At 40.2% G+C, this 12,521-nt stretch overlaps 1 protein-coding gene across 1 annotated transcript in view; it reads right to left on the reverse strand.

The window, feature by feature from the left end:
- IMPG2 (interphotoreceptor matrix proteoglycan 2) overlaps positions 1-12,521 on the reverse strand; it is a 52,946-nt gene that overhangs the window by 22,129 nt on the left and 18,296 nt on the right. Inside the window, 2 exon segments of the mRNA XM_066572005.1 lie at positions 8,669-8,692; positions 8,791-8,822. Of these exon segments, the coding sequence (XP_066428102.1) occupies positions 8,669-8,692; positions 8,791-8,822 (56 nt within the window).

Consider the following 12,521-nt stretch of genomic DNA (forward strand, 5'->3'; position numbering starts at 1 on the left):
ACCACACCAAGAAGCACATGTGCAGAAGAAATTTTTCATGGCTCTATTTTGCTCATAACTTCATTAAAATTAGACTTAAGGGTATTTCAGTTATATTTTGCAACTTAGATTTTGGGTCACTTGCATCATACAACACATCATGTGTGTCTCTGTTGTTAAGCCTCTTATATCCCAAATGACCTGGAGTCCCATACAAAAATACATTTTGCCTTCTAGTTCTGTAAAGAAAGAAAATGCAAAGAGATAAACTGCAAAGATAACTGGTAATACCCTATAAACCACTCAGTTTTTAAAATCCTCCCCCAGTGCACTAAAACACCATAACTGCACTGAAATCACTGCAAGAAGATGGGTTCTTTCCATAATTAATTTTACTCTGCTTGTTTGGAAATCTTCAAAACACATCAGTTTCCAAACCCAGTTATAGGATTCACACACGCATATAAAGCGACTCTGGGCCAGATGTGAAAAGAAGAACAATCACATGAAGACTGTCAGCCAGAAGAAAAATGAACAGCTTTGGCAACTCTTATAGTAAACCCAAGCTGCCTGGAGCCAATTCTGTAAAAGCCTGGAGCAAACTGTCAAGTTACCAAGAGTGGAGACATGCTCTGACATCCCTTCCTGGATGAAGAGAAAATTATTTTTTGAGTTTGCCATATTGTTACTATATACAGCACAAGTGGTAAGACTGGAGGTTTAACTGCTGGGGAGAAACTGAACATGAACATTACTGAAGTTCATTGTATTGAGACATTTCTCTTACTTCTAAAGGATCTCCTTTTTTATTGGTGATCATACTTGTGCCATGAAACAGCCACTGCAGTGAGTATGTGCAGCAATATGCAATGTCAGCCATGCTTCCTGGCCTTGCCAGGTTTGTTTTATGATTCCCATACTCTACCACTGGTCTTGCAGTCCATCCTATCCTCAAGCAAAACTCCACTCATAGTTGATATCTTGCCTCCTTCAGGCTGTATAGTCAGTCTTTGTGTTACTCCAAAAAAGGCTTCCAGCACCAGCCAGACAAACAGACTCACAGTTACATTCTGCAGATCCCAGAAGGCACAGTCCATCCTCCACAAAATAATTAACTATACCAAAACATAGTTCAGGGAATGTTAAACTGACAGGGTGAGATCTCCACATCAATTCTAAAATATTAACAAAAAATACAAACTTCTACATGAAAAAATCAGAAAATACTTATTCAAGAATTTAAACAGCACCTTCATGTATTTTCTTGCACAAATAAAATCAATGAACTCCATGCAAACTTTGAAGTGCAGTTGTGCCTGCTTCCACCTCATGGACACTGGTACCTGTTTTCAGCCAGCACAGTGCAAGACTGCTTCTGAGTTTGCCAAGTAAATCTTTGAATCATTTCCAAAACTGGAAAATTTTACTAAAAAGTGTAATTTAGACAAGATAGCCTCTTTTAAAGATATTTTCTTGAGAATGCTGGTTATGGTTTGGAGGGATTTAGTGTCTTTACTCATTTGTCATCTTAGAACAGCAATAAAAACTATTGCTTAATTATTAATTGGTCTGATGAAACATTTTCCAATTAACTTCATCTAAGTTCAAGATGCCTCTTTTACCAGTTTCAATAGGAAGTATATTACATTTATAATGGAGCGTCACCAAATTACAGCATCAGAGCATTTTAGTGCATCATGTTTAATGTTCAGAAGCAAGAATGACTCTACTTTTCAGGAGAGGTGAACCAGTTTGGGATTTTATTTCTTACAAACTGTTCAGTGTAAGTAGGGTCAGAATAGAAACTCATCAAAAGGAAAGTGATGAATAGTAAAAACTCTGCTACGGGATTTTTAATGTTCTGGTCTGTTTAAATCTAGCTACTAGATGAGTCTTGTATCCTCCCCCTTTTCTAAAGAAGAAGACAACCACAGACATGATTTGCTGTGGGAAGCCCCGATCCCAACCTGAGACTTGTGGGACTTGATCCAGGTGGCCACAGGTTGGTGCCCAGTATCCTTTGAGGGGCCTCCAGGCACTCCTGACCTCCAGCTACTGCCCCACAAGGCACAGGTCACCCGTGCATCCCACATTGTCCCTGCCAGCCTTCTGCACACCTGTGCTGCAACTCAGGGCATCTCAAAAGGACCAAAATCACTATTTGACCAACTGAGAACCCAGTTCTGAGGTGGATTGGCCTTGGCCAAGGGCCAAACACCCACCCAGCCACTCTCTCACTCCGTCCATCTCCATAAGATGGGAGGAAATATGATGAAAAGCTTCTTGGTTGAAATAAAGCCAGGAAGATTATTCACCAATTACTTCCACGGGAAAAATCAGACTCCGCTCAGGGAAAACTAATTTATTGCATATTTGAGTACATTTGGGTAGTGAAAAGTAGACTAACATTAAAACACCACTTCTTTTCACCCTTTCCCCGGCTCAACTTCACTCTGGACTCCTCTACCCAGTGCACACTCTGCAGGGGCAGCAGTTCCTTCAGGAAAGGTCTGCTTGTTCCAGTCTGAGTCCTCCCTCAGCTGCAGGGAATAAATGATTCGCCATGGTGTGGTGCCTTTGGCCTTGGCATTCCACACACCACTGTATCTTATTCTTTTTGCTCCCTCTTCCTCTCCCTGTGCCATGTTTTTGCCCTTTCTCAGACAGGCTTTCCCTGAGCTGCCACTGCCCCCAGTGTAGGGCTCAGCCCTGCCCATCAAAGCTGTCTGGAACCACCCCAGGGCAGGCCCAGACCCACCCAGACAGGACCCCCCCATGAACTAAGTTGCTTGAGCTTTTACAGGAAAAATCCTCAAAGTGGACAAGAAACCCCAAACAATATGCATTAATCACACTTTCAAAAGAGGAGCAGTTTACAAATGGAAAAGCCTAATATCTTTCTCAATATCTACTTCTAGGTCAGATTACTGGTCACAGACACATCAAAGTGAAGTTCTCCAAGTTTCAAAAGTCCAAGAGGACTTTCACTGTCATTGACCCAACAAATGGCAGCTCTCCAACAAGGTGCTTCTGTCACAAGTGTCACTTTAGGCACTGGTTTAGCCTCATGGTGACAACCACAGCCCAAGCCAGGCCTTGGGGCAGCCAGGATAGCGCAGAAATGTGAGGTGAGAGTAAGACCAGTGTCAAGGGGAGAGTTAAGGTTGTGTTAAGAGTTAAGTTAAGCAAACCCAGCTCCTTAAGCAACAACTCTTTGTCAACAAAGACCACACTCTTTGTCAAGGCCAGGTAATATATTCTTACCGGCACTAAGGCCAGGTAATATATTCTTACCAGCTTTTAAATACAAGCCCTCAGGAGCTACCAAATTTTCTGACAGAATTCCAGTGCACAGCTGGCTGAAAATTAAAAACCAAGCACTTAAACATCACCAACTAAAACCCTTATAAATCTAACCAAACCAGCCAAGCACCAAATTTGGTCAAATGATCAGCTACCACTTTTTTTCAAGAGGATGAAAATATAGTTTTAAGGACACTATGCTGTAACCAAGCTCACTTTACGCACAACATTGTTTTTTCATTGCCTTACCAGAACAATGAAGTTTTCTTTCTTTTTGCCTTCTACTTCCCCTTAACATTTTTCAAATGCCTACTTTATTGATCACCTAAAAATGCATCAATTGTACTGGGCACCTCTAATGAAGTCACTCAAAATGCACATGGCAATGCATATACTGGAACACATCTGAACACATCACTTTTCAAGGTAAACATAGATTCAAATTTGCACTCACTTGCACCACTTAAAATACACAGGAGTTTTTATGGTTTTGCCCCAGGATTAATCCAAGGCCCACACTTGATTTTTAATTCTACCTACACAAGCAAGCCACTCCAGGTAGAGGGACTGTATTCCAACAGGAGCTTATTGTGACTTTGAGACACAGACACATGAAATGTAATTTCCATTGTCCTACCTGCATGAATGATTCCCTGGATCATCTTGGCTGAGCAGTAAGCAAAATATAAAAACATACACATATGTATGGAGAGGCAGGAAGGAATATGGAGAAGCAGATGTCTAAGCACCAGAACAAACAACACTGCACTTGTGTTTCCTTGCAGAAACAAGCGGTTTCAGATCACACAGCTCTGTTAGACACCAGGATCTGGGCAGGTGTAAGGCAAGATCCATAAGGGCCTAGGAAGCTGATCTGAAGCAAACAGTGCTTATGGACAGCCTATGCATATCACAGCAGCAATCACAGCTCACAAATACAGCCTACATTCCTCTTTTTGTCAAGGCCCATGGTATGTACTTCTGTGTGACATCAGTCATGTCAAAAGACATGACAAGTTCCAGTCCACCAAAGCATAAACAGAGTTCCACTGATTCAGAGGCCTGAACTGGTTCTTTATGTGCAGCCACACTGTGTTATTAAGGAGAAGCAACACTCTGGACGTGTCAAATGGGCCATCAGTGATACCATTTCACAGCTCTCCATGAAGTTCTATTAAGGTACTAGTTAGATTTTTCTCTACATTTCTCTTCAAGGTTTAAGACAAACCCAACTCTGTGGTTGAATAAAGTAACATCTTCAAATTTGTATTACATGTTCTGGACATCCACCAGTTTATCCATTATTTATAAGATTGTTGGTCAGTTTGAATGTTCTAAAGTCTAACTGGCTATGTCAAGCTTTTCTTTTTCTTGAACAATATTACTTCAATTCTCATGTTGCACAAAGGTGAGAAAAATTTATGGTCTGATTTTCTCATTTTTAAATTCATTTTAATCACACTAGCACAAAATTTAGGAAGTATTTTTATGCAATTTCAGAATGCAAGACAAAGCCTTGTATTCATATTCTCTTCCTTTTACTATTTTCATGCATTTATCTTAATCTTCATTTATTCTTCTAAAATTCTTCTTGAATTTTCATCTCTTTTGGTTCTAATTAAAATAGGACAAACCTTTCATACTTGCTACCAGACAGTAGGGAGCACAAAAGAAAATATAAAACTGAAAAGGAACAGTGTGGAACTCTTCACATGTGGTAAAGCTGTGCAGATGATAAAAAAATGTCTGAAATAAGGAATATCACTGCCAAGTCCACATGCAAACAGTAGAGAAACTCAGGTAGGTTTTTACATCACTGCAGACAGAACTGCTGAACTAAGCAAATGATCCCAGCATAGAAGACAAACTTCTTACTCTTTCATAAAGCACATTTAGATAAATAGTGCAAAAGCCAAATTTGATACATCATCATCCATTGCTACCACAGCTGATAAAATACGGATTCCAGATTTGCCAAGGTAGAGAACATGGACAGAACACAGGAGGTCTGGACAAGATTTACTGCAACTAATTTCAGTGAGGTTAGAATCAGCAAGTACCATCAGAAAGGACAGGTGCCTCTACATATTTCATTTTACATTAAAAATGCTCACGAAGAAGTGAAAAAGTAGTGTGTTACATTCCTCCTTTTCATTTATCCTATCCTCTTTATCTTTTCCTCAGTATGCTGTTGTGCATACAGCACTCAAGCAAGGTTATGACATAAAAGCTCTTGTTTTCTACTGCAACAATTTTGTGTTACCTGTTTGCTTGCAGCTGATTCTCAAGATCTGGCTTTTGATCCCCCAGGAATCAGACAAAAGAACTGTCCTATTGTCAAGAGACAGACTCCAATATTAAGAGATAGAACTTCATAGTGTGAAGTGCCAGTGGCCTACTGAATAAAGCAATCAGCTGAGGTAGTGCTCTGACACTTCCACCTGGGGCAAAAAGTCTACAATGTCAGCTGTGCTGCTGTGTACACATGTGGATTGTGTCCCATATATTGCTTTTCCTTTTGAGGCTTTCTCCTTGGTGGTACTTAGTTTAATCCTCAGTTCCTGAAAGGCCAGGCTAGCTGGGCATTTAACCTACGTGAATGCATGCTCTAAACCTTACGGGAACAAACCTCCATCCCGCTGTTACGCCACTGTCAGTAATGCCGGATTGGGAGTTATTCCAGGAACTAAACCACAAGAGCACAAGGCACAATTCCATAGGCCGCTTTAAAACTATCCCAGCATTTAACTAGATGAAGTCAGCTTTTTCCAGCTGGAGGGGGACACCATATTGACATCAAGGTAGGATTGTATGAGTTGTATCAAACTACTCAAGTCACAGTTTCTATTCTACAGCTGTTTACAGCTTTCAGCACAGTTTTGATTTGATTTAGAGAGGTAGTATAGTTAAAATAACTAACAGATATCAAGGGCCTGTCTTCCATTCCAGATCAACCCCAAATTAATGAATAGTTTCAAAGAAAAAAAATGTTTCACAGAAAAGAGATTGTCAAAGCTTATGGAATAGTTTCTTGTGTGAAGGCTATGCTCTAGAACCTATGGCAAAATTTCTCTTGTTATCAGTGGGAAAATACACAGAGAAATATACCCAGTGCCAGGCCTCCAAAGTGAAATGGCTGCTTCTGCACAGTCATCAGAGACACTGGATCTCACCACAGAACACATCAGAGACTTCAGCTAGACCCTCACTTCAAGGCACCATCTGGAGAAGACTGCTCTTCCCTGGCAGTGTGGGAAACTCACCTGAACATCTCATCTACATACTGAGGACAGTCCTGCCTTCCCTCAAGACAAGACCAGAACAGTTGTCCATTTTGACACAGGTGACACAGCTGGGTGACAATGCTCAGATCCTAGCACTGCCCTGCACTGACCCAGCCTCTCCCTGCACAATTGGGTCAGCAGGTGAGAACAGCAATGCCCAGGAGAGGGTAGAATTGCACTCACTTTTCCTTCCTGCAGGAAGGACTGTACATTGGATTTATCATCCTGCACATTAGAGGCTGATGGGGGTCCTGGGTTGGGTACTTATGCAAATTTCTTACAGAATATTTTTAGAAGAACATTTATTCTGATCTTTACTGGGAGGTGTGGGTAATTTTTCAGGGAATAAAGTTGGCTGTTGGCGTTATTGAGATGGGACAAGACATCTGGAGTTAGATATCTTCTACCCATGACAGAAAATCATAGCTTTGTGTTTTATAGGACTCTGGCTTACAAACTTCACATCTTAAACCATAAATGCTCTAAGATGTCCAGAATGGTCTTAGAGTAAGTTTGGATTTTACAATGTAAAAAATTATTTCTACTAATTTCTCCTGATGTTCCATTACCCAGAGCAAGTCTACCTGTTTCTGTCACTGCTTCGGTCCTCTATCACCCTCTTTATGCTATAAAACACTACAATTTCCAAGCACAAGACATCAACAAATTATAGAAGAAAAGATATCGTAAACCCAAAGTTTAAACTGATGGCAATAACAAAGATCCCAACCTGAAGCTATAAACAATCTGAAGCAATACATACTGAAATAAAAGCAGTGTATTTTTGAGACAGATGCAGCACAGCCCCATGGTGAACTGAGTTTGGCAAAGTTCGCCATTTGTCTACTGGAACCCCTTTAATGTTGCCATTAAACAATTCATAGGATGGCTTTTGGACAAGTACAACATTTATCACTCTGATCCACCTTTCAATCAAAAGCTGGTCTTTTTGCACTGTTCCTCTGCTTAGCCCAGTACATGCAGACTCTAGATACATTGATTCCAATTCTTCTCATGTATCTCTACATTTACTAGGTTTCCTGAATGATCACACAGAGGGATACCGTAGGTTTTCAAACTCAAACTTCTTCAGAACAGATGGACACTACCCTGCTGACCTGGAGGCTTCAGGGAGTGCTCTTGACAAAGGAGCACTCAGCTCCACAGGACTGAGAGAAACCAACCTTTCAGGAAATACATTTGCCATTATCAGCTCACATTATAAATTTTAACTTATGCTGTGATTGTGAAATCACAATGAGGATACCTGATTTGAGAAGTTGGAGGCTTTTCTAAGAAGTCTTCTAAATGATTACTCTTCCTGGTATTTTAATTACTCATATTTAGCATAGCTTTATGTGTCCTGTACAGCAGAGAATTGAACCTGCCAGTTTTTCAGAGGATTTCAGCACCAGATTGTCTGGGTTTGAATTACCCTAAAAATAACAGCTTAGATTATGTTCTGAGTAGCAGTGGAGCCATAATAATTTGAACTTGCTTTGAATTCAATAAAAGACATGACAATAAAGGTCAAGTTCAGGTTTGCTTTGCTACAAAGATGCCACAAATCAGTTTCCAGTTTCATTGCCTTGTTAGAAGTGGAGCCCAAACAGCCAGTTCCCTTGTACCTGTTTATGGAACACATCTCCTGAAAGTCTTTCAAAATAGCATTTCAATATGTTCCAGTTTCTTTTTGTTTCTGTAACGATGACCAGGACTACCTGAAACCCTTTGGGAAAGATTTTCAAGGGAACCAGAACACTAACACAAGTAACTATGGACACACCTCCTTCCCAGAATAGATTTCCCCTACTAAACCTCTTCAGGTAAATAGCCTGGGTCTGTGCCTGACAGCCAACAGGGAGATGACACACTTAAGCAGAAGTACAAGCCTCAGATTGGCTGAGATATTTTGAGCATGCCAAGCATGCCAGGACAGAGGTTCACGTGCAAGAACCACCAGATTTCTCCACCACACTTTTCTGTACGTATTTTGCACAAAGGTGAATGCTGTCCATCTTCAGTACACCAATCAATGCCAGCAGCAGCAAGAACCAGAGAAAGGAACTACCACTAGCCTTTAGAAAGGGAAAATTACTTACCCACATGACCAATCAGCACAGGAACTGACAAGAAAAAGAGAGAAAAGGTTACAAAATGTCACAGCTCAGCCCCGTTGTTATCTCCAGAGAGAATAAAATGCAAGGAGAACACAGATACTCACCTGCCCATTGCCTCCTTTGAATAGGCCAGTTTCTGGAAAACAAAAAGAAATCCGAAATATATTTGAGTAATGTAAAGTGAAAGAAATTGAAATGCAGTTTATACCACTTTATTTCCTTCTGCCTGCTGAAATAATTATATTCTCTGTACTGTCATTTGCTAAGTTCAAAAGGACTTATTAACAAAGTCCCTGCTGAAAAGGAAATATGTCTGACATTTCCAAAATACAACTGAAACTCGACATCAGATAGTGCAAAGAGCATTAGGTTTGTCAGAGGTGCTCTACATTTCCTACAGTGCTCTGCAGGTACCACGCTCTCCCACGTTAGAGGATGCCAACAATAAGAAGCTTTTAAGCAAGCAGTCTTCAAAAATTCAGTATTACTTCTGCTAATTGCCTATAGATTTAAGAGCATCTTTTCAAAGTAAAACTACAGCTTAAAGTACCACAGCAAGATTAATCTGATGACTTTGTTTACGGCTACACAAGTGGCAGGGATGATGTTTTACATGTATTGGTGTAAAAAGACTAAGAAGGGCTACACAGTTCACATTTTTTTCATTAAAATTCTCAAGGTAGTACTGCCATTAGTTCTAGAGGCAAGTCAGAGATGCTCCTGTGAGGAACACTGCAAGAAGTGGAGGAGGTCCTGAGAAATAATGGGAGCTGTTGAGAAATAACACTGGATGCTGCTGTTGTACCAATGTAAAGAGAATAGCAAATACTTACAGAAAATTAATGTCTATCTGCAAAATTCCTGCTTCTCTGCTTTAGGGGATCAAAAAGGAATTATTTGGTGGACTGCTTATTGGGCTGGTTTTCTTTGTATAATCAATGCAGGCATATTTTTCAGTAAAAACAACAGGAGGTGAATCAACTCAAGTATCTCCTTTGAAATTAAATTGAAATTAGCTTTAAACATACTATTTTCACTTTGCAAACTTCTCTGAAAAACACCCATATGTATTCAGTGACCTAAGGATTGCCACTAAGCTATCCTGATGGTTCTTCTTGTGAAGAAGGGTTGAAAAGGCAAAAAAAAGTTTTTGAGCAGGTTAGCCTGCTCTCTCTCTTCACCTGTGTTTTCCTGTGCTTCAAGGAAAGTGAAGAAATTCAGCTGTTATTGACTTGGAGCCATGTCAGTGAGTAGCCGTCTCTTCTTTCTAGAACATGAGGGCATTGTGATCACAGCTAGAAGGGCAGTCAGCCTGCATATCAGCCCCAGCAGGGCTTGCTAAAATACTAATTTCAGTCAGCTTGCCTTTCAGCATGTTCTTTGACCAAAATTTATTATACAACTCCATTTTATGAGGCATTTAGAGATTCTTTAGTATGAAAAACTAAGACACAGCAAGACTAATTTTAAGTGGCAAACAAAGAAAACCAGTAGTCAACAGTGGAAACTAACTTGGGGCCACTACAGCTGTGTTGGACTTGGTAGTTTTATTAAGGGCTGGTAGTTTTATTAAGGGCTCATTGTGCTGATCTATACAGTGCCTGTATATTCACTCCTAGTGCACTGGCATCTACAAGGAATCAATCTAGAGATTGATTCCCTCTCTACAAGGTTTTGGAAAGTTATCTGCAAGTAGTAGCTCAGTAAAAAGTGTTTGTTCATTAGCAAAGGAGATGTTCTTCCACACTCAGCCAGCCAGGATGATTTGTAGGTGCTATTAAAACCAACCCCAAGTATTACAGGCCTTAGACATATTTTCAATACTTAGTTCTAGTCTGTACCCAGCAGCTTTACTCACTGCTCCTCAAAGGCCCCTGAGACCAGAGCTCAGTGCAGACCTGACTTCTAGAGAAAGGAAGAGGGACATCCCATTGAGGGGTGCCTGGGCCAAAACTGTTGCAGGGTAGCCTGAGGAGCTGGTGGCTCCCAAGTTCCCTGAGTCAGGGTCCCTGGACTTAACCAATATGTCTTATTATTTCCAAGTCACCTATTCAACAAATCATAAGGAGAACTTATAAGAACCAAACCTGAAATTCCAAATTATTATTTTAATGGCCAAAGTCTAGAATAAGAAACACAACACAGTCTCCACATCCACATTTTTAGTAGGGCATCAAATTACTTAATTCTCATATAATTTCATAGTAAACTAGCAGCCCCTATTGCAATAGAATGTAGTGTGACTCTCTTTCTCTCTCTTAATCGTTCAATTTGCTTTCCAGCCTGGGGTGAGGGTGAGCGATGACATATTTGAACTCCTTGGTAAACATCCCCTTTTCCCTCTAATTAGAAGCCAAGGGCTCTAGAGTTCTAATACTGGCTTGTTTAATCATTTAGGACATAATAGCCTTTGTCAAAACACCTCATCTCTCTGACTCAGTTCCTTCATTAAGATGGAGTTAGAAATTGACCTACTGCACACAGACTGCAAAGATTATTTAATGTCTTCACCCTTTCAATACTTGAAGAGATCTATAAATAGTTTTCCATAACAGCAGCAGCCACACCAAATCTAAGGGGTGCTTTTATTCACTGAAGCTATCTCTGGCAGGTGCTTTATACCAAATTAATTCTCTTGAAGTGAGACTTTCTTGATGTTATTGCACCAATTCTGCTGATGCTGGAAGCTGAGTTTTGTGTCCGTTGCTCTGGTGCACACCTTCCTCAACAGTTATTTTACATAATGGGAAGTTATCATGAATTAATACAAATACATTAAACACAGCCTACACAATGCAGCAAATCACGTGTACCAACCAAATGAGCTTCTATCAACTCATGATCTTGCAGAAAAGCAATTATATAGGACTTTCTTGCCTGATCCTAAGAGACTATCATTATACACAGAAGACAAAATATCCTGAGGGTAATCCCAGGCAGGAGAAAAAGGCAAAGGAAATGTCAAGGAGATCCGAAATAATCCCATATTAGTTAATTCCATCTGTGTAGTACTGTACAAAGTATATTTGATTTAACCCACCAACACACCTCATTTACAACAACAAAGTGATACCAAGAAATGATTCTCTATGTGCCTGTCCTGATTCCCCACCGCGGTGCATGGCAGAGCCACGCTGTCATGGAGGCAAGGCCACAGCACTGGGGATGATTCAGGGAAATGAGGACAATGGCCAGAACTGAAGCTATAGAGAAAGGCCAGAGTAGGGAGCACTGCTTTGAGGAACATCTCTGACAGGTTAGGTAAAAATACTGTCTACAGTGATTTAGAGAAATAGCAGGAGCAGCTCAGTGAAACAGATATTGTTTCAACTACGTGCAACTTGAACACTATATATATATATATAGATATAGATATATATATATATGGCAAAGGGTTTTCTTTTTAAACTAGAGGAGGCTAAAACTTGAAATGGGAAGAATTAAAGTCAATAAGAGAACACTAATTGCATGGATAAGAAAAGGGGTAAAGGAAATCTGAGACTATGGCTGAAAGGAGGGCAAGTGAAATTTTTATTTTTTGCATGCATAGAAGGGGATGGGGTATGTGAAAGAGGAGATATAATCTGCTTTTTTCCAGATTTAGAAGAAACTAAAGGAGGTGCTCTATGCAAAGAAAATAATGTCAAGAACTGGAAAGAGTGGTTAGAACATTTAATTAAACAGAGAAAGACAATGGTTAGCACAGAAGGTCACACAACAGGGGAAGAGGAGACAGCAGAAGAGATCTTCCACGTGAACCTGAGAAATACAAAATAATCTGCCTCTGTGAAGTATTCAAACAGCAGTACTGGGAGTAAGCGGTTACAAATAATTC

The sequence above is a fragment of the Molothrus aeneus genome, chromosome 2 (genome assembly GCF_037042795.1).
Source record: "Molothrus aeneus isolate 106 chromosome 2, BPBGC_Maene_1.0, whole genome shotgun sequence".
Classification (NCBI taxonomy): domain Eukaryota; kingdom Metazoa; phylum Chordata; class Aves; order Passeriformes; family Icteridae; genus Molothrus; species Molothrus aeneus.